The sequence below is a fragment of the Sceloporus occidentalis genome, unplaced genomic scaffold, assembly GCF_023333645.1.
Source record: "Sceloporus occidentalis isolate IW3139 unplaced genomic scaffold, rSceOcc1.0.p SCAF_74, whole genome shotgun sequence".
NCBI classification, from domain to species: Eukaryota; Metazoa; Chordata; class Lepidosauria; order Squamata; family Phrynosomatidae; genus Sceloporus; species Sceloporus occidentalis.
This window is the reverse complement of record NW_028317054.1, coordinates 243168-264963: the sequence shown is the minus strand read 5'-3', so window position 1 is coordinate 264963 and position 21796 is coordinate 243168. Positions and strand designations below refer to the sequence as shown.

Sequence of the window (21796 nt, the reverse complement as noted above, 5' to 3'; positions counted from 1 at the left end):
TCAGTAAACTATTATGGGAGTTTTAAAACACTTCTCAGCTTTCATTAAATGAAATAGCCTTTTCTTTACTATCAACACAATTTTGGCTCGAAGAACATTTTTTTGAAAATTCTTACACATTCTGTTTTCTAAAGGGTGGATTTTGTTAAAATGACTGCAGCAGGAGGCCCTCCATCATTCACAACATCCCACCTGGCAGGTGTAAAGCACAAGAACTTGGAAGTCAAAACTCCGGATTCTGTGGTGTTCAGCTGCATTTTGTAAGTTCAAACTGTACTTCGTGCTGGAACTGACATTTACAGAATGCAATAAAGGCGACTCCTCTGATTCCATACTACACCACATTCTTAACTCGTTAAACTCAGAGAAGACCACGTCTCCTGCCAGGTGTCCATCGATTCCATAGAACACATTCCAGAGGAGAGAGAAGCAACACTTTAATTGAACTACATCTATTAATGACAGATGTAAAGCAGAGGGATGACCAGAACACCAAACACTAGGCAGGTGCCAAGAGTACAGTTAATGAGGCTCAATGAGACACAGCCTCAGGTGGCAAAGAAAAGGGCTTAAGCAATGGGTATAATGATTATATATATTTTTTAATCATAGCTTCCTACTTGCCTTAACCATTTTGACATACACCTTCAAAAGGTCTCCGAAATCACTATGGTAGAATTTACCAAGAATGTGGTGGAAGGTTGTAATAATGGCAAATAATATCTAGTGGTGCAAATTAAAAGATACATGAAAAGAGTACTCTACCATGTAGAGTTGCATTTTTTCTTTTTCCCATAGAACAGAATTTTTAAGCAGTTTTTGGTAAATTCTTTTATTCTATCAGCTTCCCCACCAGTAGTCCAAGCCTGAGAACACCATTTTTTCTTTTCTTTCCTATTTAAACATGCTACTAGACTTATCACCTTTTAATACATGTCCACCTCAGTCTTGTTTGTAAGTCCCTCTGCTCCTGGGCCAGTCAAAAGTACAGCAGATCCATCTAATTACCGACTCGAACTTGTACACAGTTTATGCCACTTGGGGGGCACTTACAATTACTTTCCCCGTTTTATTAATAGATTCATAACAGGACAGTAAATTAGAAAGGGAAACAAAAAAGAAATATAGTTTCCATATAACAAAGTAGAATATGTTCCTTTGATACCAACTGGCAAGCCTCTTTACCTACCGGTAACCCCACTCATGCAAAGTCATTTGTAATCCAAAAAGTATCAGAATGGGGGGAAAAAATAAAATCTTTGCCATTTCTGAGCTGGTGGCGAATGCTGTGTGCCCTACTATGTATTCCAATGTTCACCGATCTATGTAGATAGGTTATTTAAACTAGAAGCTAAATCTATAATAAGATAAATACAGAGACACGTTAGTAATATAATTTACACAGTATTTTTCAAACAATATTTTTATTATGCGGAAACACAATATATCATTTGTGCTACATGTTTCTTTTTTGCTATCAAATGGAAAGTTAATAAAATTTGCCCTAATGTAGTCTCAATCTACTTTGCAGTCTGCGAACACCCTGACGTCTACGAACAGAAGTAATTGCACAACGGAGACTGAAAAGGTGTTACCGCGCTGGTCCCAGACTGCAAGCGATGCCAGATGTTGTACATTTAAAGCAGCAGTTCACGTTATTGGATGTCTTTGACTCATCTATAGTAAAGTTTATAGTAGAATCCTCCCCAACAATTGAAATAATTTTAATACAGTCTCCACAAGAGTGGCTCTTAGTCATATTCATCCGAACAAATTGTTTTATAGAGATACTTAGCTTGCTTTCAAATAGTGCCCAGATGGCATTTAATTTTAAGAATGGGAAAAACGCAAAGTGATATTTGATTCTGTGTATATACTTATACATGACAATGTAACGCAATAATAAGATGGACTGCTGATTCCTTGTGTAATCCGGCCACACCGCTGAACTTGTATGACAGACATTCGCACACCGTTTATTTAAATACAACAGTGTCCAACATCGCTGCTAAACACTGGACTATGTTTGAGGTCATCAGAACGTCCACGTGTTCTTCCAAATGGCGTTTGGGGTCCTAAGCAGAACAAGGAGAAAATAAAAATTAAAACCAAAAGATTTATTTTCCTAAATTTCCTTAGAATTTCAGATAATATATTCTAAAATCCACATTTGTATACATAGGCTAGCTTTGTATTAACAGATGTAACGGAAGGAATTGGAATGATACCCTTGAGCTTGATTTTAAGGTATATTTAAGTGAATTTGTCACTGACAGCAAATAAAAAAACAAAAATAAAAACATTTTTTAAGTACCTACTATACTGTAAAGGTCAGAGGATATATATTATTTGTAATTATATTTACTAAAACTGCCTTATGCCCACAATGCACTATTTATCATTATCATGCACCTGGCAATATAGTATAATTTCTGCCTTGAAGCTTTTCTTTCTTTCTTGCCACTTACCTGCTTCCCCACATTTTTGATTGCAAGTTGTTCTGGTGTCATTTTATCTTCCTCCTCTACAGCCTGGAGAGAAAAACAAGATAGCAGGAGAGATAAGAAGATCAAATATTGGTGCACTTTCAACAAGAAACCAAAATACTAATTATATATATATATATATATAATAATGATATATATAATTTATAAAGATAAAAAGGAGTGCTCTAAACAAGCACTCACACAATGAAATGACCCAGATAACTTTCGACATAAGTATGTTGCATCAATGTTTCCATTCTATATTGCTGGTGTTTCTTTTGTATCAACTTTTTTGGTGTCATTAAAATTATTTATAATCAGAAACTTACACGAATCTTGTCGTGGTAACCAGGTGGCTTCCCTTACTTTGTGTGCGAGTCCAATTAAACAAAGTATATTCTAATCAAGTCTGACAATTCTAAAGATGCCTGAATGTGTTCTTCTAGCCTAAGACAAACAATTACTAATATGCGCCCAAGTGGAGTGACTGCTGGGTTTTCACTCTCAAATCAATCAAAGCTAACTAGATCCATTCTCAATGCCATGCCTAACACCCACTCCGATCCACCGGCAGCAGCCACACTAAGAAGGGGAAAAAAAAGAAGAAAAAAACGAAATGACAACACGCGCTACAGGCTCAGTTACTAATCAGTTCCCACTGCACGGCGAGGCGAGTTTCTTCTGATATATGTAAATGGAATTCGGTAATGAGCCAACACAGAGGAATCATGATATTTTTAACCACTTCATAATCAGAACTGCAAGAAACCGCTGTATGAACAGGGGGACAATTTAAACTAGGGCGGCCAGTGATGGACACATGAGGCAGAAGGAAGTTCCTTGATGCCAAGAAGGGCTATGTCCATAAAAGTCAATATTAAGCAGAGCAAAAAACGCACACAATAAGGCTTTAAAAGCTATGGACTTATCCACCCCATAAGTAGTTCAGATTAGACGGTGACAACTGAAATATTCGGCCAAGCATCAAGGCTCTGCATTATGCAGAAATGTTGAGTCTACTTATGCTGTTCCTTTCAGAAACCAGTAGCAGCCTCCTGGGTTTTAACTAAGTTTAATGCATCCTTTTAATAGACCAGAATGGAAGCTACATTAGATATTTGTGTAAATCTGGGCTAGGCTTGCTAAACCCAGGATATATTTACATAAAAAAAAACAAAAAAAACTTCAGAAGCAAAGCTAGGTGTGTGATATATAATCATGGAGTTATATCCTCAAAAAAAAGCATTTGTGTATCAATGTGTTCTCTTAATTATTTTTATATTTAAGAATTTTTTTTATTGTATAACCTTATTGCACACGCTATTTTGCACAAACCTTTGCTCAACCAAGGAAAATAACCCGCAAATTAAATTTTCCTAAAAATACATCCTGTCTTCATACAAAAGCTGAAATGGTCTTATGTTACGTGCATTCTTGATACCTTGTTGTAATTCTTTGCTAGCTCCAACATCTCTTTTACAACAGTCTCGTTGAGTTTACAGTGTTCACTGTAGTCCTGAAGAGTCAAGCCTTCCATCCAACTTTTTTTATGCAAATTCAGCAGCATCTCAAAAAAAAAAAAAAAAAGTATCAGATTAATGAACCAAACTACAGCATGTAACAATCTGGAGTCAAGTGACTTAATCCAGTGATTAGAGAGCCATAAAGAAAGGACGTTCAACCTAGGAAGGTGTGATTACTAAACGTGTTAACTGACTCTAGTCTAAAAGAAAAGGCAACGGGCGGTTAAGTGACTAAATATAACGACACTTAAGCTCTTCCATGCAAGTTACTGAGTAGCAGAAATGCCATACCTTTTGCTCCAGTTCATTTTTTCTGTAGTTTATGGTTATAGAGTAGTAATGTCGGTTCAGGCCGTGAATGAGAGCCTAATAAAAAAAAAATAAAATAAGTTATAAGCAAATACACATAAAAAGTTTTTACGGTCAGCAACACATGAGCGGTTATATACCGTGTGATGCTAGAAATCATCGTACGCATGTTTTACATTAAGAAGTATGACCTTTATTTCGAAAGTATCAATGGGCATTATGAAAAACGCACACACTCTGCTTAGTTAAAGCAGAATGCTGTTCTTCGTTAATTAGGCGGGATTGGCTTTAATCATTCTGGACACAAAGGGAACCGTTTTTTTTTTTCTTCTTCTTCAAAATAATGAACATGCGAGATGCTATGATGTTTACAGGATAGGTCATTAAACCCTGGCTAAAGGGTCCAGTATAATGTATTCTCTAGAAACATGCAAGTATGGGCTTGTCCATCCCCAGCTAGAAAAAAAAACAAACAAGGGCTATTTCATCCTCATTAGACTTCATATTGGCTTTACTCGTTCTGACTGCAGAACGTTAGGAACGTATGCTAGATGCATTTTATACTATGGGTGTGCATAACAAAGAAAAAAAATAATCTTAAATCATAATAGGCATCGGATCAAACCTCTCACAAACAAAGCCACAAGTCCCAAGACGATTGGCTCTAAAACAAGATACTTCTACAATTTCAAACACGCAGGAAACCTATAGCACCATATTAACGAGTGAGTTCGTAATTAATCATTTGGAAAAAAAGTGGCTTGTTGCTACAAGACATTTACAACTAATAAAATTAGAGATGTAGATGGACCTTTGTGGGGGCAAATAAATGCACACTATAAATATGTTAAATGGACACATGTAGAACTTAATATATATTTTTTTTATCTTTATAAGAAAACACCATTACATAAGATTTAGAAGTAGAAAAAAATCATCCTTTGCATTGGTTCAAGGGCAGCACTTACTTGTATGGACGGTTTGTTTAAGTGCCCAAGGTTTGAGGTTGTTTGCCTTGGTTCATGTCCCAAGACCATCATGTTCGCATTGATCAGTCTGAAGGCATCAATGACGACCTGTAAAAGAAAGCCAAGCAAACATATGAATCCCTTGCAGGACTCAACAATGGACTTGGTGTGAACGTCTCGCTTGCTTGTTGGCAGTTTCCCAAACATTCTTTTAATTATAATATTAATAAAAAAGGACCCCCCCCTGCTGAGTGAGCCATCAGGACATTTATGTAGTTCTGTAACGAAAAGCATCATCGCCGGGGATGATTTTTTTCCCCCCGCTCTCCATTTTCCTGCTATTGAAGAGAACTGTATGGATGCTTATTTTTAAACAGGTTTTAACAGTAAGGTCCACAGGCTGGACACCTGGCTTCTCTCTCATCATCTTCAAAGTCAGAAGAAGGCTGAATGTGAAAGTGAGCACAAGCCGAGGGACCGAGTCCACGGCCCATTCCTGTCACATCAATTACACTACAAAAGATAACCCATATGACAGCAAAATTATAACCAGCGAGGAACATTCCTCTAATATCCCCTGCCAATCACACACGGCTTACATTCAAGCCGACCCGTGAGTTCCAAGTCACAATCTGGCATTTATTCATTTCCAACACATCAATTACATATATTATATATAAAATAAAACTAATATAAAATATACTACAAATAAAAACATAAGATTAGGGAAAAAGTATGCTTTTGTATTTGGATATTCAGTGTAGCTACGCTTCAACATTAATTTGTTTTCCAGTAACCAGGGACTTTGCAGATACGTTTAAGTTGAACATGTTCCAATGTTAATGCGATGCCCTATGCAGGGCCAGCTCGGCTCATCATGTAGTACAGACCTGGGCAAAGCACGGCCCGCGGGCCACATCCGGCCCGCTGAATAGCTCGGACCGGCCCGCAAAGAGTGTCCTGGTGACTCACCAATGAGTCCAGTGTCCCCCCCCGCCCCGGTCACTTACCTTAAACTCCTGTGTTGGAAGCGTTTGTCTCGGGTGCCGGCGCTTTACGCTGGGCGCCGGCATATGACGTCAGACGCCGGCGATCAGCAGTGAAGCGCCGGCACCCGAGACAAACGCCTCACGCTTCCAACACAGGAGTTTAAGGTAAGTGACCGGGGCGGGGGGGAGATCCTGAGAAGGGGGGGTTAGGGAGTTAGAGGGGAGATACTGAGAAGGGGGGGTTAGGGAGTTAGAGGGGAGATACTGAGAAGGGGGGTTAGGGAGGGAGGTCTTACTGTGTGTGTGTGTCTTACTGTGTTTGTGTGTGTGTGTCTTACTGTGTGTGTGTGTATCTTACTGTGTGTGTGTGTGTGTCTCACTGTGTCTGTGTGTGTCTTACTGTGTCTGTGTGTGTCTCACTGTGTCTGTGTGTGTCTCACTGTGTCTGTGTGTGTCTCACTGTGTCTGTGTGTGTCTCACTGTGTCTGTGTGTGTCTTACTGTGTCTGTGTGTGTCTTACTGTGTCTGTGTGTGTCTTACTGTGTCTGTGTGTGTCTCACTGTGTCTGTGTGTATCTTACTGTGTCTGTGTGTGTCTCACTGTGTCTGTGTGTGTCTTACTGTGTCTGTGTGTGTCTCACTGTGTCTGTGTGTATCTTACTGTGTCTGTGTGTGTCTCACTGTGTCTGTGTGTATCTTACTGTGTCTGTGTGTGTCTTACTGTGTCTGTGTGTGTCTCACTGTGTCTGTGTGTGTCTTACTGTGTCTGTGTGTGTCTCACTGTGTCTGTGTGTGTCTCACTGTGTCTGTGTGTGTCTTACTGTGTCTGTGTGTGTCTCACTGTGTCTGTGTGTGTCTTACTGTGTCTGTGTGTGTCTTACTGCGTGTGTCTTACTGTGTTCATAGCTTATTCAGTTATTGTAATAAATATTTTAGCCCATTTTTTAGCTCAAAATATTTTTTCCTTTTTTTTCTCCTCTAAAATCTAGGTGCGTCTTATCAGCAGGTGCGTCTTATAGAGCGAAAAATACGGTATGCACTCCGAAGCCTTGTTCATTTTGTTCACTTCTGTGCTGTGCTAATAGTTATTCAGGCCTTACTTATTCAAGCACCTCTACCAATGACGTAGGCTTGAATAACTTTATTAAACAGCACATAAGTTAACAAAATGGACAAGGCTTCGGAGTTTGTAGTTTGTAGAGGTCTGGCCCTCTAAAACCATTCCAATTTCTCATGTGGCCCCATGGGAAAATTAATTGCCCACCCCTGATGTAGTAGAAGCTCACTGGTGCTGGCCCGTATAACGTCCAAATGCTCAAGTTATCCACAAAACGTCTGGGTTAGACGTAACACTTCCATAGTTCTTCATAAACAATTACCACGTATACCACCAGAGGAAGAAAAGATGAAGGAAAGTTTAAATGAGTCTGGGAAATTCCACTGTAGTGTATGATATCTATATATGCAGAAGCCACAATCTTCGACTAGTTTGCCACTAGCCTAAACTGACGCAAATACGTAATAAATGCTGTATAAACTTTTGGTGCTATTTATAAACAATAGATAATAATAATTAGTGGTAGTAATAATAATTCGTAATAATAGTCATAATAATGTTTAAAGCGGTGTAACAAGGAGGACTTGTGAGCCACCATATTTTCTAGGATTATTAAAAAACAAACAAAAAAAAAAAAAACCCCAAATACATCCATAAAAAAAAATCCCTCTGTTTGTTTTTAGCTCCATAGTAGGGCGGAAAATAACAGGATTATCACATCTAAATCAGTGATGCTTATGAAAGATTCCCAACAACAACCCTTTGCCAAAGGCAGTCTGTGCTTCGCCTTTTCATTCCAATTTCTTGTCATCTTTGTATGTGCTTGAATCGTCTCCCACATATTTAAAAAACCTTATGCATAACTTTTGGATGTGTCCCTGTTATTTTCTTGGAAAAAAAACAATGAAAAAAAACAGTGTTATCACTATGTCCATAGCCGTTGCATTTATTGGTCCAAACCATATTACAAGTAGAGGGCTGGACCGCCTTTTGCCTTCAGAACTGCCTTCGTGGCATACTTTCTACAAGGTGCTGGAAACATTCCTCAGAGATTTCGGTCCATATGGACATGATGGCATCACGAAGTTGCTGCAGATTTGTCGGCTGCACATCCATGATGCAAACCACCACATCCCAAAGGTGCTCTATTGGATGGAGATCCGGGGGCCCAAACTGTGCCAAGCAAATGTCCCCCACACCATTACGCCACCACCAGCAGCCTGAACCATTGATACAAGGCAGGATGGATCCATGCTTTCATGTTGTTTACTCCAAAGTCTGCCCCTGTCATCTGAATGCCGTAGCTGGAATCAAGACTCATCAGACCAGGCAACGTTCTTCCAGTCTTCCATTGTCCAATTTTGTTGAGCCTGTGCGAATTGTGGCCTCAGGTTCCTGCTCTTAGGTGACAGGAGTGGCACCCGGTGTGGTCTTCTGCTGCTGGAACCCGTCTGCTTCAAGGTTCGACGTGTTGTGCGTTCAGAGACGGTATTTTGCATACCTTGGTTGTAACGAGGGGTTATTTGAGTTACTGTTGTGTTTTTGTCATCTGGAACCACTCTGCCCATTCTCCTCTGACCTCTGACACCAACAAAGCATTTTCGTCCACACAACTGACACTCACTGGATGTCTTCTCTTTTTCGGACCATTCTCTGTAAACCTTAGAGATGGTTGTGCGTGAAAATCCCAGTAGATCAGCAGTTTCTGAAATACTCCAACAACCGTGCCACGTTTAAAGTCTCTTGAGAAAGCCAGTTCACATTTTTGGTGATTTATATAAAAATAAATAGATTTATTCTTGTCCAGAGCTAATGAGTTATAGGCGAATAGGTGTTAATTACACAGCAGTAAGATTACAAAAAATATCCTAGTGGGCACTTCAAGACATGTTTTATGTCTTTTACTTTAAAATCTGCGTTCTTCATAATAAAGAAAACTCTGGTGATATTCTTCATAGAGAAAAACCAACAAACTGCACATAGTAGTAAACAAGTCTTATGTTAAGACAAACTTTACGCAGAACAATCTTAACACGAAACACATGCCTTTATGCTTCTCACACACAGGCAGCAAAGAATATACTTTTGTCTTTGTTACAGACTGGGTTACAAACCTTATGCTAGTAAAATAAGGCTATAAGGAGCAGACAATTTGCTTTTTAAGCTAAAACTCCAAGATTAAGCCGTTGTCATAACACTGATCATAAAGTCATTTATGTTACAGTTCTCTGATAAAGGTGAATACAATTCTCTGCTGCACGTGCGAGATAACACTAAAGTTATGTCAATGGAAGAACCATTGTTTCGTTATTGGAAGCTAAGCACAAAAAAAAAAAAAAAGTGTCAAAACCATTTGAGTACTTTATAGAAAAAAGGTCCAATTTCTTTGGTAATGATCATTAAAATATTCAAAAGAAAAATCATTTAGCCCTTGCAATACTAACAGGGCCACTAAACATGCTGGTTTATCCCTCCACAACAGTAAGCAGGCCATAAAGGTGGTTGGCCAAGCTTTTCATTGATCTGGTGGGTAGAGGCGCTCTATAAATAAAATCAAATGGAACGCAATTGCTGCTTTGCATGGTTTTTTAACAAGCAAACAAATCGTGGCATATCTAAAGTTTTGGTACTCTGTTCTTTTAGGAGAACTCATTCCATTAAATCATCAATATTAGTTAACTAATTAGGATGACCTGCATAACACCATTCAACAATAATTCCTAATATAGTCAAGTTACCCCTTAAAATTTAAGAAGGGACGCATAAGATGGCACTGTTGCTTTTGACCACACAAAAAAAAAAAAAGACCCTCTACCAAGTAACCCTCCTTGTATACGAGGTCTCGGTAGCAGGAGACAAGTTATAACAAAACCATTAGCGGTTTGGGTAGGTAAGGGAACCCTCCAGCCATTGCCTCCATTATCACTGTATGAATCGGTAGCATACAAGAGCGTATCATTTCGTGGGCTTGTTGAAAATCAAGTTAAAAGGTCTGTTTCTTGTTGAATAAATTTTGTTCATATAACGCTGCCTATTTCATAGACTTCGTCTTTAGTAGAACCTTTGGTCTACGTGCAACGCGCGGATCAAAACAGAGGACTAAAATAGAGGTTGATGATGCTATTTAAATGTGTGATTCCTGCTGTCTTCTTGTTAGTAGCTTTAATATAATAGAAGACCTTGTCTGTTTTGTAATTAACACATCTTTACTGGAGAGATATTTGGAAGTGATTGCTGTGAATATACTGGTTAGTAAAATAAACACAATCACACACCACTTTCTGTTATCAGACAAATTTGTGAATTGTACACATTATACTCCAGATCAACAAACTGTGGTTTTAACAGCCAAGAAGAAAACATGTATTAATACAGCCCTTTATTTCTCGGGAAATATGTATTTTCTCTGACCTTGCAAATATAATTAGCTGGTGGGATGTGTGGTTGGAGAACTGTGGATTCTGTACTAATTGCAACTCTTGGAATTGGATACTAAATATTTGGAAGCTGTCAATAGGAAATAGAAGCTGCATCTTTTTTGTACATCTGTGTTCGCTTGTGAATTCATTGTGGCTTGAAAAACAAGAATGGAATTCCATATTTATTCTATACAAAGATGGCAGGTGACTGACCCATGGATTGCAAAAAATAAATATTTCCCCTAAAATAAAATAATTGCCAGATTATTTTCAAACAATTAAATCTTCCAAACTTGGCTCCTTTTAAATAGAAGAAGAGGAGGAAGGAAAGGGAAAAAAAAATCTGCCGGTTTGTCATCTGCCTCATGTTGATCGAACAAATATTGAGATACACTGGCTTGCGGGACGATTTTCAACTATATTTAACGTAATCTTGTAGGAATTGATATTTCTCAGTTTTATAGCAATTCTTGCAATGGCGTTTTGTCCTTCAGTGCAAAAGTTTCTAAAACTGTAAGCCAACATAACTGGTTTATATAAACTTTCTTATTTGCAGTGCCGAAATGAAAAAATGCTCATATAATACTACGCCCATCGATACATTATATGATTTAGTATTCTATAATACTATGCCCATCGATACATTATATGATTTAGTATTCTATAATACTATGCCCATCGATACATTATATGATTTAGTATTCTATAATACTATGCTCATTGATACATTATATGATTTAGTATTCTATATCGATGAGCATTGTATTATAGAATACTAAATCATATAATGTAATACTATGCTACATTATATGATTTAGTATTCACTATGCTCACCGGTATACTATATATATTCAATATTATAATATACAATATATTAATTACAGCAGATGCCTATTCTACATAGTCAGCGATGGTTGTTCGGACATAAAGGAAAAGATCTTTTCGCTGACAATGATATTAATATATTATACCTATTTCAGAAAGAAGGTTGTCCGTCTTGTTTCCTACCGCTGCAGGCAGAGACACACAAAACACTTGATTTGCACTATTATACGGCAGTAAAGACACCAAACAACGTTCTCCTTGCTTTTCCATTAAGGGTTAAATAAAATGAGGTGTGAATGTAAGAAGCATATGAGGAAGGTGGCTTCAACTAGCACCATAAAATGCATGGGCAAGAATTCTGGCTCTAAAGACATTTAAAGTCAGTCATTACATGGTATTCATTGTTGTAAAAAGAAATGAACAAGAAAGTGTCTTATTATCGTACACCAATTAACCTTATTTATTCACATTAGCAGATAATTAAAGTCCAGCACTGCAGCATTTTAGAGCATATGAGATGATTGCATCGGTTGCAGTGTCCAAAAAAAACCAGATCAAGTTGTATATTTCATGTTTACTTTGTATTTTGAAATGTCATTTAATGGACTAATATACCCATTTGTAATTGATAAAAGAGCTGCGCTCCAAACCCCAAGCAGCGTTACGAGGTGAACTCCCAAGCACTGGAGACCTTCGTGAAGAATTAGCTTTTCCAAAAATATATATATATTTTTTTTAACGGGTTATTGAATACAGGCAAAAAAGAGAATAAAAATCCTCCAAATCCCATGGGTAGGGTTACAAAGGCACATAACCATCATATACAATCTACATGAACACATTCATCTTTATAACAGTATGTAAAATATGTTGGCCGCTTAAAATAATTAAATGCCACTTTTTTGCAGGAAAATTGGAAGGAAAATTAATTTGCTTTAGCTTTTAAAGCTCTGAAGAGAGTGGAATCATGTTGCCAGTTGAATTGGATGATCGGCAAAACATAGAGGTGAGAAAGCTCGCCAGTGATGCCACAGCAGCCGAGCAAGAGTTGCGTACACGCCATCGGCGCTCCACTTCCTTTACTGACAAGGCAAGCAGAGCACACAATGGTTCTACCAGCGCTACTTTAATCAATTCTACCTCCAACTCAACCCTACCTCAAGTCCACTCAATTTTAGACTTTAGAAAACCTACCAGCTTGGCGGTTCCCCAATGGTTTTTCCCCAAGAGGCTCAAACGCAACTAACAACTGTTAACTTGACACACACATTCCTCTCTACTTCCCAACCACACCAAAGGCTCAATGAATGATCCTCATCACTACAAAAACAGGCGAGTAAACATGAACTCACTAAAACACCAAGAACCCACACGGCTTAAAGGGTACGTTTTGACACCATTGTTGACGTCCTATCAAAAGACCCTATGAACTACAGATTCATATGGATCACATTTTTGTGGGAAGTACACACTTCACATTTGTATTTTAAGCATAAAACAGCACATATAAGCAGAAACACTGTCCTCTCCACTAAGCCTCAAACTTCAGCTGACGCTCTCCTTACCCATGTGGTTTTATTTAGTCATAGGTAGACGTCTGTCTTGCTGCACTTGAAGCATTCGTGATGGTGAGGACATTTACCTCTAACATTCACGAATGGAAGGAGATTGCCAATAACCTGTTCTGAAGTCAATTTGTAAACGCACCCCTGTTCGAGTACACTCGAGTCCTCGGTAACGGAGCTTTATCTGGCTTAGAGCTGCAGTTGAGCCACCTGTATACGCGATTTACATTTTAAGTCAACCATGTTATTGTAATGTATTCCGTGATCACACAGACATCGCTGATATGCCAGGTGTCAAAAAAGGACTGATGTCCCTTCTAAAGTATCTTTTATCGCCTGCAACAGATCGGTTATCAACATCCTGCTAACCTTCCAGAATCGTTAAAAATTTAAATGGACATGTGACCCGGCGAGTGCAGCTAGGGTTTAGAATCATCAGGGTATTTCTGCTGTCGTGTACCGTCAGGCATCCACAAGAGAAAAGCATCATTTTCTGCTTTCCGCAAGCCCACAGCATAAAAAATTCAGAGAAATCAGACTTTTTTATGCCATTTTCGATAAAAAGCACAAAGAACCGAAACCGACTCATGCCAAATGAATATCACTGAATTGCTGTGATTGTGTGCTTGAAGTTAGACACATTGAAATTATTTATAAAATGTCAATTTTAAATCTGGAAAACAAATTCCAAGGAGTAAGTGCATTTCCTCCACGTGTCCTCTGAGAATATTCCGGTTCTATTTACTAAAGAACTTGGAAACACATTAGGTGGAGAGCCATTTTAACTCCTTGTTTCTTTGAACAGAAAGTATGTCGAAAATACACGTAAGGTTTTTCCCCGCTCAATGTTTGGGATTAAGTAAAAATAAAGAAAGTGTAAATGGATTCATAAAATCACAGACGGCAATTTGTGTTATTTTTATTAATAAATATTATATAGGGTCTCATAGCTTTTCCAAAATATAATATATGGCCATACCCCCCACCCCGAAAAAAAATAAACTTCCAAAAGCAATTATTCTCCATGGAAATAAATGTATTTTTTTTTAAAACACCAAAGGAAACATGCTCTAAAATTCTACTAGGCAATACAAAACACTTACAAAAAAATAACAAATACAATGACAAATAAAGGGGGAAAAAATACATTCAAATGCATTTTCAGGAAAAAAAAAAAAATGTTGAAGATGGCACAGAAACGTGGTGTACATTTTTTAATTTAATATTAATACAATTAAACTTAAATTCCCAAGACCACATTGAAGGACCACTTAAAGCATTGCCAATGATGAAGTGGGAAAACATATTTTAAATATTGAATTCTCTATCCTAGACTTCTTTAATAAATGCTAATGCTACTCTGTGGCATTAATATATTTTAAAAAATAATTATAGCTTTTACCTATATTTACACTTTCCAAACATCAGACTCGCATGGAGATAAAGTCCAAAGTTAATTTTAAATTATGACGCAACTGCCAATAAAATAAATATTTAAACCTATTCTCATTCTATATTTTTGGTTCTTCCTTATCCTAGTACAAAAAACCCAAACCAAAAAAAAACACCCCACCATGCGTTAATGGCGCAGTCTGTAAATTAAGCGTATATATTTAATTAACTCATTAAGCCAAAGCCGATTTAATGAGCACAAACTCAATTTTTGTTCTTCGAATGCGTTTTATATAGTGCCGACAAAACAAGACTTATTAGAACACAATGGTTGCTCATTTTTTTAATATTTCAGGTATGCCACCTTGCTGGGAATTGTTTTACAATAACACGCACAAAATATTATGTAAATGCAACTTGGTACGTTTTCCCCAAACACACTGTGCTTGCTCCGGTGCCCAGATAAAATGTTTAGCGAGATACATAATGATAGACTATTTTAAGAGGAAGGCAAACTTCCATAATAATGCATCCCGATCATTTTATCATATCCATTATTTTACATTACAATGGAAGTGACATGTTCCAACAAGACACCTCAGCAGTATTTTAAAGCAGTAAACCGTTCAAGCCAATTTCTGTATATAGTGACTTTTTTTTCTAATCCGCTCTCTCCCTGTGGCTGAGCAAAATCGAATTGCCTCTCACATTTGCAGACAGCTCTGAGAAGGTGATAATAGAGCTGCACCCTGCTGTCACGAGGCAGGAAATAGGAAAATGGCATATGGGGCTAGAACGAAATAATAAAAAAAAAAAAAAAAAAGAAACCAAACAAGAACAAAAGAGATTTAAACAAAGACCCAACTACAACCCAATATGCTTTGCAAGTTCATTTCTTTTCAGACGCGTTTGGCGTACTTAGTCATTCATCGGTCTCCTTAGGACAAAATGTGATGTTTGGATGGATTCTTTAACAAAAAGTTTGCCGAAAATGTAGTTTAATGGGCTAATCCGTAGCAATGCGCTAATCATAGGCATGAGCTCTCTCTCATAAACATGAAATCAAGCAATTAGCCGACAAAAGGTAAAAGAACTTTCGGCGGCAGGAACCATCCCACCCGTAAGTACGTTAGAAGCCACTTGGGAGAAAAGACATTGTAATGATTACTGCAGCGTGAAAAACTAGAAAAGAAAGCAGGCGTGCAAGCAGGTGATACGTATAACGAGCATTAAAATGCAGGCTGCGTTTATATTAATGACGGAGCGGAGACTTAGAACGCTGGCAGCTGTAAAGGATCCTACGCCGGTGAGTAAAGAGTCTTCAGAAATATTTTTTTACCGTACCTTTCCCTTAACGCTCTGAATGGGATCCACCACTACAGCTACGGCTCTTTCTGAGAGCGCTTCGAAGCTCTGTTGCGTGTTAATATCGACGCCGGAGAGCCAGCAGCCAAAGCCGGGGTGACTGTGATACCAACCAACCACCATCTCGGGCCTGAAACAAGCAAAAAAAAACAACAAAAAATAAAAAACTGTTCAGACGCCAAACGGTACAAGCAATAACATGGTAAGATACGAAAAGAAGCACTAAACTAACAGAGTTTAAATCAGAGAGAGGAACGGGAAGCTCGGTGGCGTGAAGAAGGCACCATTAGGAACGTTCACCATACTATCATCGTGAAAGCATGAAAATGAATACGTGTGACAAAGGAGTGGTATCATTAAGGGATGCACATTAGCGATAGTAGATTGTGCTTTCAGTATATCACCCTGTTACCACACCTTCCCAGAGCCAGTTTTTACCCTTTCAGCACTCGAGTAAATATCTTCTCTTTAAATATCAATTAAGCCAGCAGTACAACTAGGAACTCGGTCAAAAAGCAATTTGCACTGTTCCGCTCAGCTGCTGAGCCTTTTGCTAACATTAATTTCAAAGTTTTTTTCACAGTAAAAGAATTTTGAGCGCGTACAGGACAACTGTTGAGAGATAAAGAATAAAACGGCGTGGAAGATGATTTTGAGAAATTACTGCGTGCGTTACGCCAGAAAGTGCCGTTTACTAATAAAAGTGGTTAAAGCCGTTAAGGACAGGTCGGTTGCAAGTTTGTTAGCCCAAATCTTACCAGATTGATCAATGAAAATGCAATGGTGCTTCCATACAGACAAACAATTAATACTATTATAAAAAAAAAAAAAGCACACTAAAGAAATTTGTATATTATGTTTGGGGGTTATTATATAAATATACAAAAATATCAGGGCTATACTTAAGTGTTTAAAATGCACGACAAATAAAGAGGTAAGCAACCAGAGCGGATGCCAATCACGGGAGGTGTAAGGGATCGACGGCTACAGGGCCTTAAGTTGTAGGAGGCTGCCCCTGTTGTCAGTCATGTAATATTTTGAATGTTCTCTGTTCTCAAACACCAAAACGAGCTTATTCTTTATGGCAGTAAAAATGAAGCCCTCCATGGTCTTTCCTTAGTCTGGGTGTCCAGCTAGGAGATTAAGACTGAGCTCTTCTATTGTTTACTATAGGCAGTATAAGGAGGAGTCATGGAGTTTGTTTAGTAGATTGGGCTCAGATTACATACAAACGGCTAATAAGTAACCACCTGGGGGGATAAAAAAAAAACCTGTACAATGTAGAACATTCAACAACAAAAAAATATATTTTGGAAAATATAAAAAGATTTTTTTTCTTTAAATCAGATACTAGTAAATACAAATAAAGAATGCAGCTTTAGAAACACTTCTATGTTCCAATGGGATTAGACGTGCCCATATTTTGTCTTAATACAAACGTAGTGGGTACCTTGCATATGTATTTTACCGCCTTTAGTACCGTCTACATTTTAACTAGACATTGGCCACATTGGCCAGTATAACAGAAGCAGTATAGTACATTCTCTCTTCTGGCTTCCATCGGTTTGTTACATGGAGCTACTGCCTACTGATTGCATAAGAAAAGGGTCCATGATAATTTTATTAAAAGTAAGGATTGGGGTCCTGATGTTATTGTGTGCTAGCGGACTCTATTAAAATATAAATATGATCTTGTGGATGTGTCGTTACACTCTGTGTGCTGAGAACACAAAGTGGCCATGCTACGGGTGGCATTAAAGATTCTATCATCAGACTCCCAATATTTTAATCTCCACCAAATGTAATACTGGACTCGAGCGCTGTTGTCATAGAAACTGAAACAGTTTTAAGTGAATGAACCTTGAGATACAAAAACAATATGACAGATAAGCTAAGGTTTATTTGCTTAACATGAAAAGTCTTAACTGTTTGGACTATGCTTTGGCCATCTTGGCTACCAAATAGCTTAAAATGGGAAGGAACGCTAAAAGCAGAAAACCTTTGAAAAGGACTCTGCTCGCGGTCCATCCTTCATTATTTAATTTCATAGATGGGACTGCTTCAAGAACACATTCTTACCTTCCTGTCTGCTTCAACATATCCAACATCTTCGCCTGGAACACCGGATCGACGGCCTCCACACTAACACCCTACAAGACACACATTTGGTTATTAATATCCACATTTTCCGTCTAGTTTAATACGCAGCATGCTTGTCATAATCAGTACATTGCAAATTTGGATTTTTTTTCCCCCAAAACTCAATGCGCTATAATGATCGCATGTACAATTTCAATATTTGCAGTGGGGAATGATAGTTGCAAACCAAGCTGTTCAGATAGCTAATGGTAAAGGGTTATTGCTGTTACAAAACAAGGCACAAAAACTGTTAAAAGAAGCAGGATTAATTTTCTAAAATCACGTTAATTAGCAAAATGGAGCAATTTGTGACAAACATGACAGTTTTGTAGAAAGCCTACACAGTTATGAGTAAGGCCAATCCAAACATTAGTGATTGCAGTATGGAAAGTACAGTCTGAGACCAAAAAAATTGTTATTTAAGCATGATATAGACATACATGCTGGTCTATGTAACCCACGCCAAGAGAACATTTACTCGTCACAGATTGTCAGTTCTTTAGGGGAACCTGACACTTTCCCAGACGTAGGCTTCTCTGTTGTGTATACCTATAAACCTAGGCAATCGCGCGTTTGGATATATCATATTATAAATCCTCTTCATAGGTTTAGTATTATGTGAAGTCATTTCAAATACTTGTTTCATGCTTTGACCACATTGCTTTATGAAAATCTTTCTTAGAATGTGTACTTAGAAGACACGACTAATTAGGTGTTAGACACAGGTCATTGTGGGGGGGGTGTGTGTGTGTATGTAATACATAATATAATATATATATACACACACACACACCACGTTAAAAAGTTTGGGGTCACAGACATTTTCTAAAAATTCTAGCTGCGCAAGGGTTTTCGGATGATGAATTGGGCTTTTATACTTAAACTTGGATTAGTGAACACAATAATTATGGTTGCTGACAAAGGGGCCCTGTGCGCCTATGAAGATATTCCATTAAAAATCATTTGTTTCCAGCTACAATAGTCATTTATAACATTAATGTGTGTGCGCATAGCATCTGTCTACAGAAATACTTGATCATTGGCTGTTATCTAATGTACAGGATAGTAACGTTTGAGTTCTTGGTCAGGTAGAAAAAAAATCTAGGCAGAATAGACTTCACAGATTGCCCTTACCGGTCATAAGATTCTATGTCTGTGCATTAAATCACTCCTTAATTTAGACTCCTGGCTCTTTTTTATATACTTAGTCTTCAATGTAAGTGAATGTCTATTTTTAGAGCCATCCACTCAAAATACTTAAATTACATGTAAACGTTTGATTGTAAGAATAGGAGGACCCACCGTTCCGGACTGTGGCATAGCGAATACATCAATAACTCTGACTGTGTAATCATCCACAAATTCTCCCAGCATCAGTCCCATGACTTCCATAGGGACACCAGCACGGCCATGTTTCAGCATCTAGACCGGGATATATTAAAACAAATTAACCTAAGGCATGTCAACTTTTATCTTAATCTGTCAACAAATATATCTTACATACGCAATAAAAAAGGTCATACCAAACTGGACTTAAGTAAAATGGTCAACTGGCTTGTTCAGATGTTCAAGACTGATCATGTATGGATACTCAACTTACCTTAAGTAAGGCTAGAGAGGATATATAGACTTGCTCTGCGGTGTCTACTGCAGGAGCGTCTGTTGGTGGTCCCTGAAATATAACAAAATTTAGCTTATGGTTACAATCAGGCATTTTTTTAATATTCCGAAACAATTTGCAACTAATCAACAGAAAAAAAACAAGACAATTAAATAAATTAAATAAAAGTCCAAATAAATAAATTGAATCTGAGCAAACACATATTAGGGAACATTTATGGGAAGCGATTAGAAGAGGAGAACAGAGGTTTTGGGGAGAAGATTACAGCAGACAAAGTTTTGTTAGAGAAAGGACTCGCCACAACAAAATATATATTTCAGTCTGCAGGGTAATAAAACATGTATTTTGTGCAATTTAAAAAAGCTAATGGTAAAAGCTAATGGTAAATACATTAGATCAGGTGTGATTCTAAACCATTCACCAGTGAGGCAGGTTAGAGGACACTTGAAAATCGATCTGGTTAATAGCCCCACGAAAAAAATACAATCAAAAAAATAAAAATTACACACACATACATATATAGCTGCCACAATCTGCCTTTAACTGTCTAAACGTGTTAGCCAGTGAACTGACCTGCCTGCAGGGCAATAATCACAACCTTCAGTCAGAACGCAAAAACAATCTAGAACCTGGAGTCTCTATCTTGGGCTTTGAGTCATATCCCAGAATAATGATGGAATCAGAACGCAATTGCGAAAAAGCAGAGAATGATGGCTATATATATATATATATATATATATATATATATATATATATATATATATATATATATATATATATATACACACACACACACACACACACACACACACATTTTATGGGCCAGTGCAGCGAAAGTACTATAGTACTATGATATATGGAGTAGGCAGGGCTCTGTTAGTAGGAGCTAACAATCTAAATGCTATATAAATACTAACAAGTCGAAGAAGCCATGTTTTAGGCGGCATATCATAACTTCACGCTTGAGAAACGTAACGTGTTGGCTGCGTTTATGTTTAAACGCAATGTATCGGCTCGCTCGCTTCGCATTGGGCAGCGCATGTTGACAAAGTGCTACAAAAGGCACTTCAGATGGTAACAGCACAAATCTAATGTGTGATCCGCTCAGGCTTTTTAGCAAATTTATTAACGCTATTAGCCGTTTAACTTCACCTTCCTGTTAGTGTGAACTTCTATCACTTAGCCAGATTTATTAAATACCTGCTGATTAAACAAGAGTCAAAACGACTGATAGGAAAACCGCGACGCTGAACTCTGTTTGCTGTAAATACGCCGACCAAGTAACGACCGTTAACAAGGGCTAAGAAAAATCCAGAATTTTATTTCCGAAAACCAGATGTTTACAATAGCAGCTCTGCGATTTCTAATACGTCCAGGCACATAGGTGTGAATAATATATTAGTTTTTTTTCCAGAGCAACTAGACAGAAAAAGGTAAGAAAAAGCAGATTTAAAAAATAATATACAGATAACGAGCTGTGAAGTGGTCACAGAGGGAAAACGTCTACATACGATATATAAATCTTAGATACTTAATAAACGCAAAAACATTTGCCGCAATTAGGTTTACACATTTACACGTCAAACCTTCTAAATGTAAAAGGTGGAGAAACCTCAATTTTTTTTTTTCCCATATACGTCGTTCTTTCAAAGCCAAGAACCAGCTTTTTAATTCTTTAATTCGGCGAGCATTAAACAACGAGTGCGAAAAACAAGCGGCACGTAAACTCCAGCTACTGTGTCTGCCTCGGTGACTCGCTGTGCAACCTGTTACAGGAGGTGTTAATTGGCAATAGGAGTACAAGTCAGAAGCATGTCCCCCATTGTCCAAGCGCTGCAAGCCTAGGTCATTAAAGTGGAAATGAATTCTTTCCTGCTGGTTTAACCCATTCGATGACAAGGCGATGAGTGGGGCAGCCATGACCGAAAGGGTTAACCAACAAATTTTTATCTCAAAGTTAATAAAATGTATTAAACTAAAATGCTATCATTTTACGGTTGAGGAAAGCTGCAAAACACTGGGGGGGGGGGGGGGAGAAATTAGCACTTATTTAGAGGGACACCAGAGATCATCATGTATGATGTTAGAAGATATGTACACATGAATTCAACAAGCCCATTTCCAACGGAGAATACAGAA

General features: G+C 37.9%; 1 protein-coding gene across 1 annotated transcript; it reads right to left on the bottom strand.

Moving 5' to 3' along the window:
- Positions 1–1976: 1976 nt before the first annotated feature.
- LOC149285903 (ubiquitin C-terminal hydrolase PSMD14-like) lies at positions 1977–21577 on the bottom strand. The gene is made up of 10 exons (XM_089494642.1): positions 21227–21577; positions 19637–19708; positions 19339–19458; positions 17977–18047; positions 15877–16027; positions 5287–5394; positions 4301–4375; positions 3928–4053; positions 2469–2531; positions 1977–2075 (listed from the first exon to the last, which is right to left on the bottom strand). The coding sequence occupies exons 1-10, from the start codon at positions 21575–21577 to the stop codon at positions 1977–1979; spliced, it is 1236 nt and encodes a 411-aa protein (XP_089350768.1).
- Between the last annotated feature and the right edge of the window lie 219 nt (positions 21578–21796).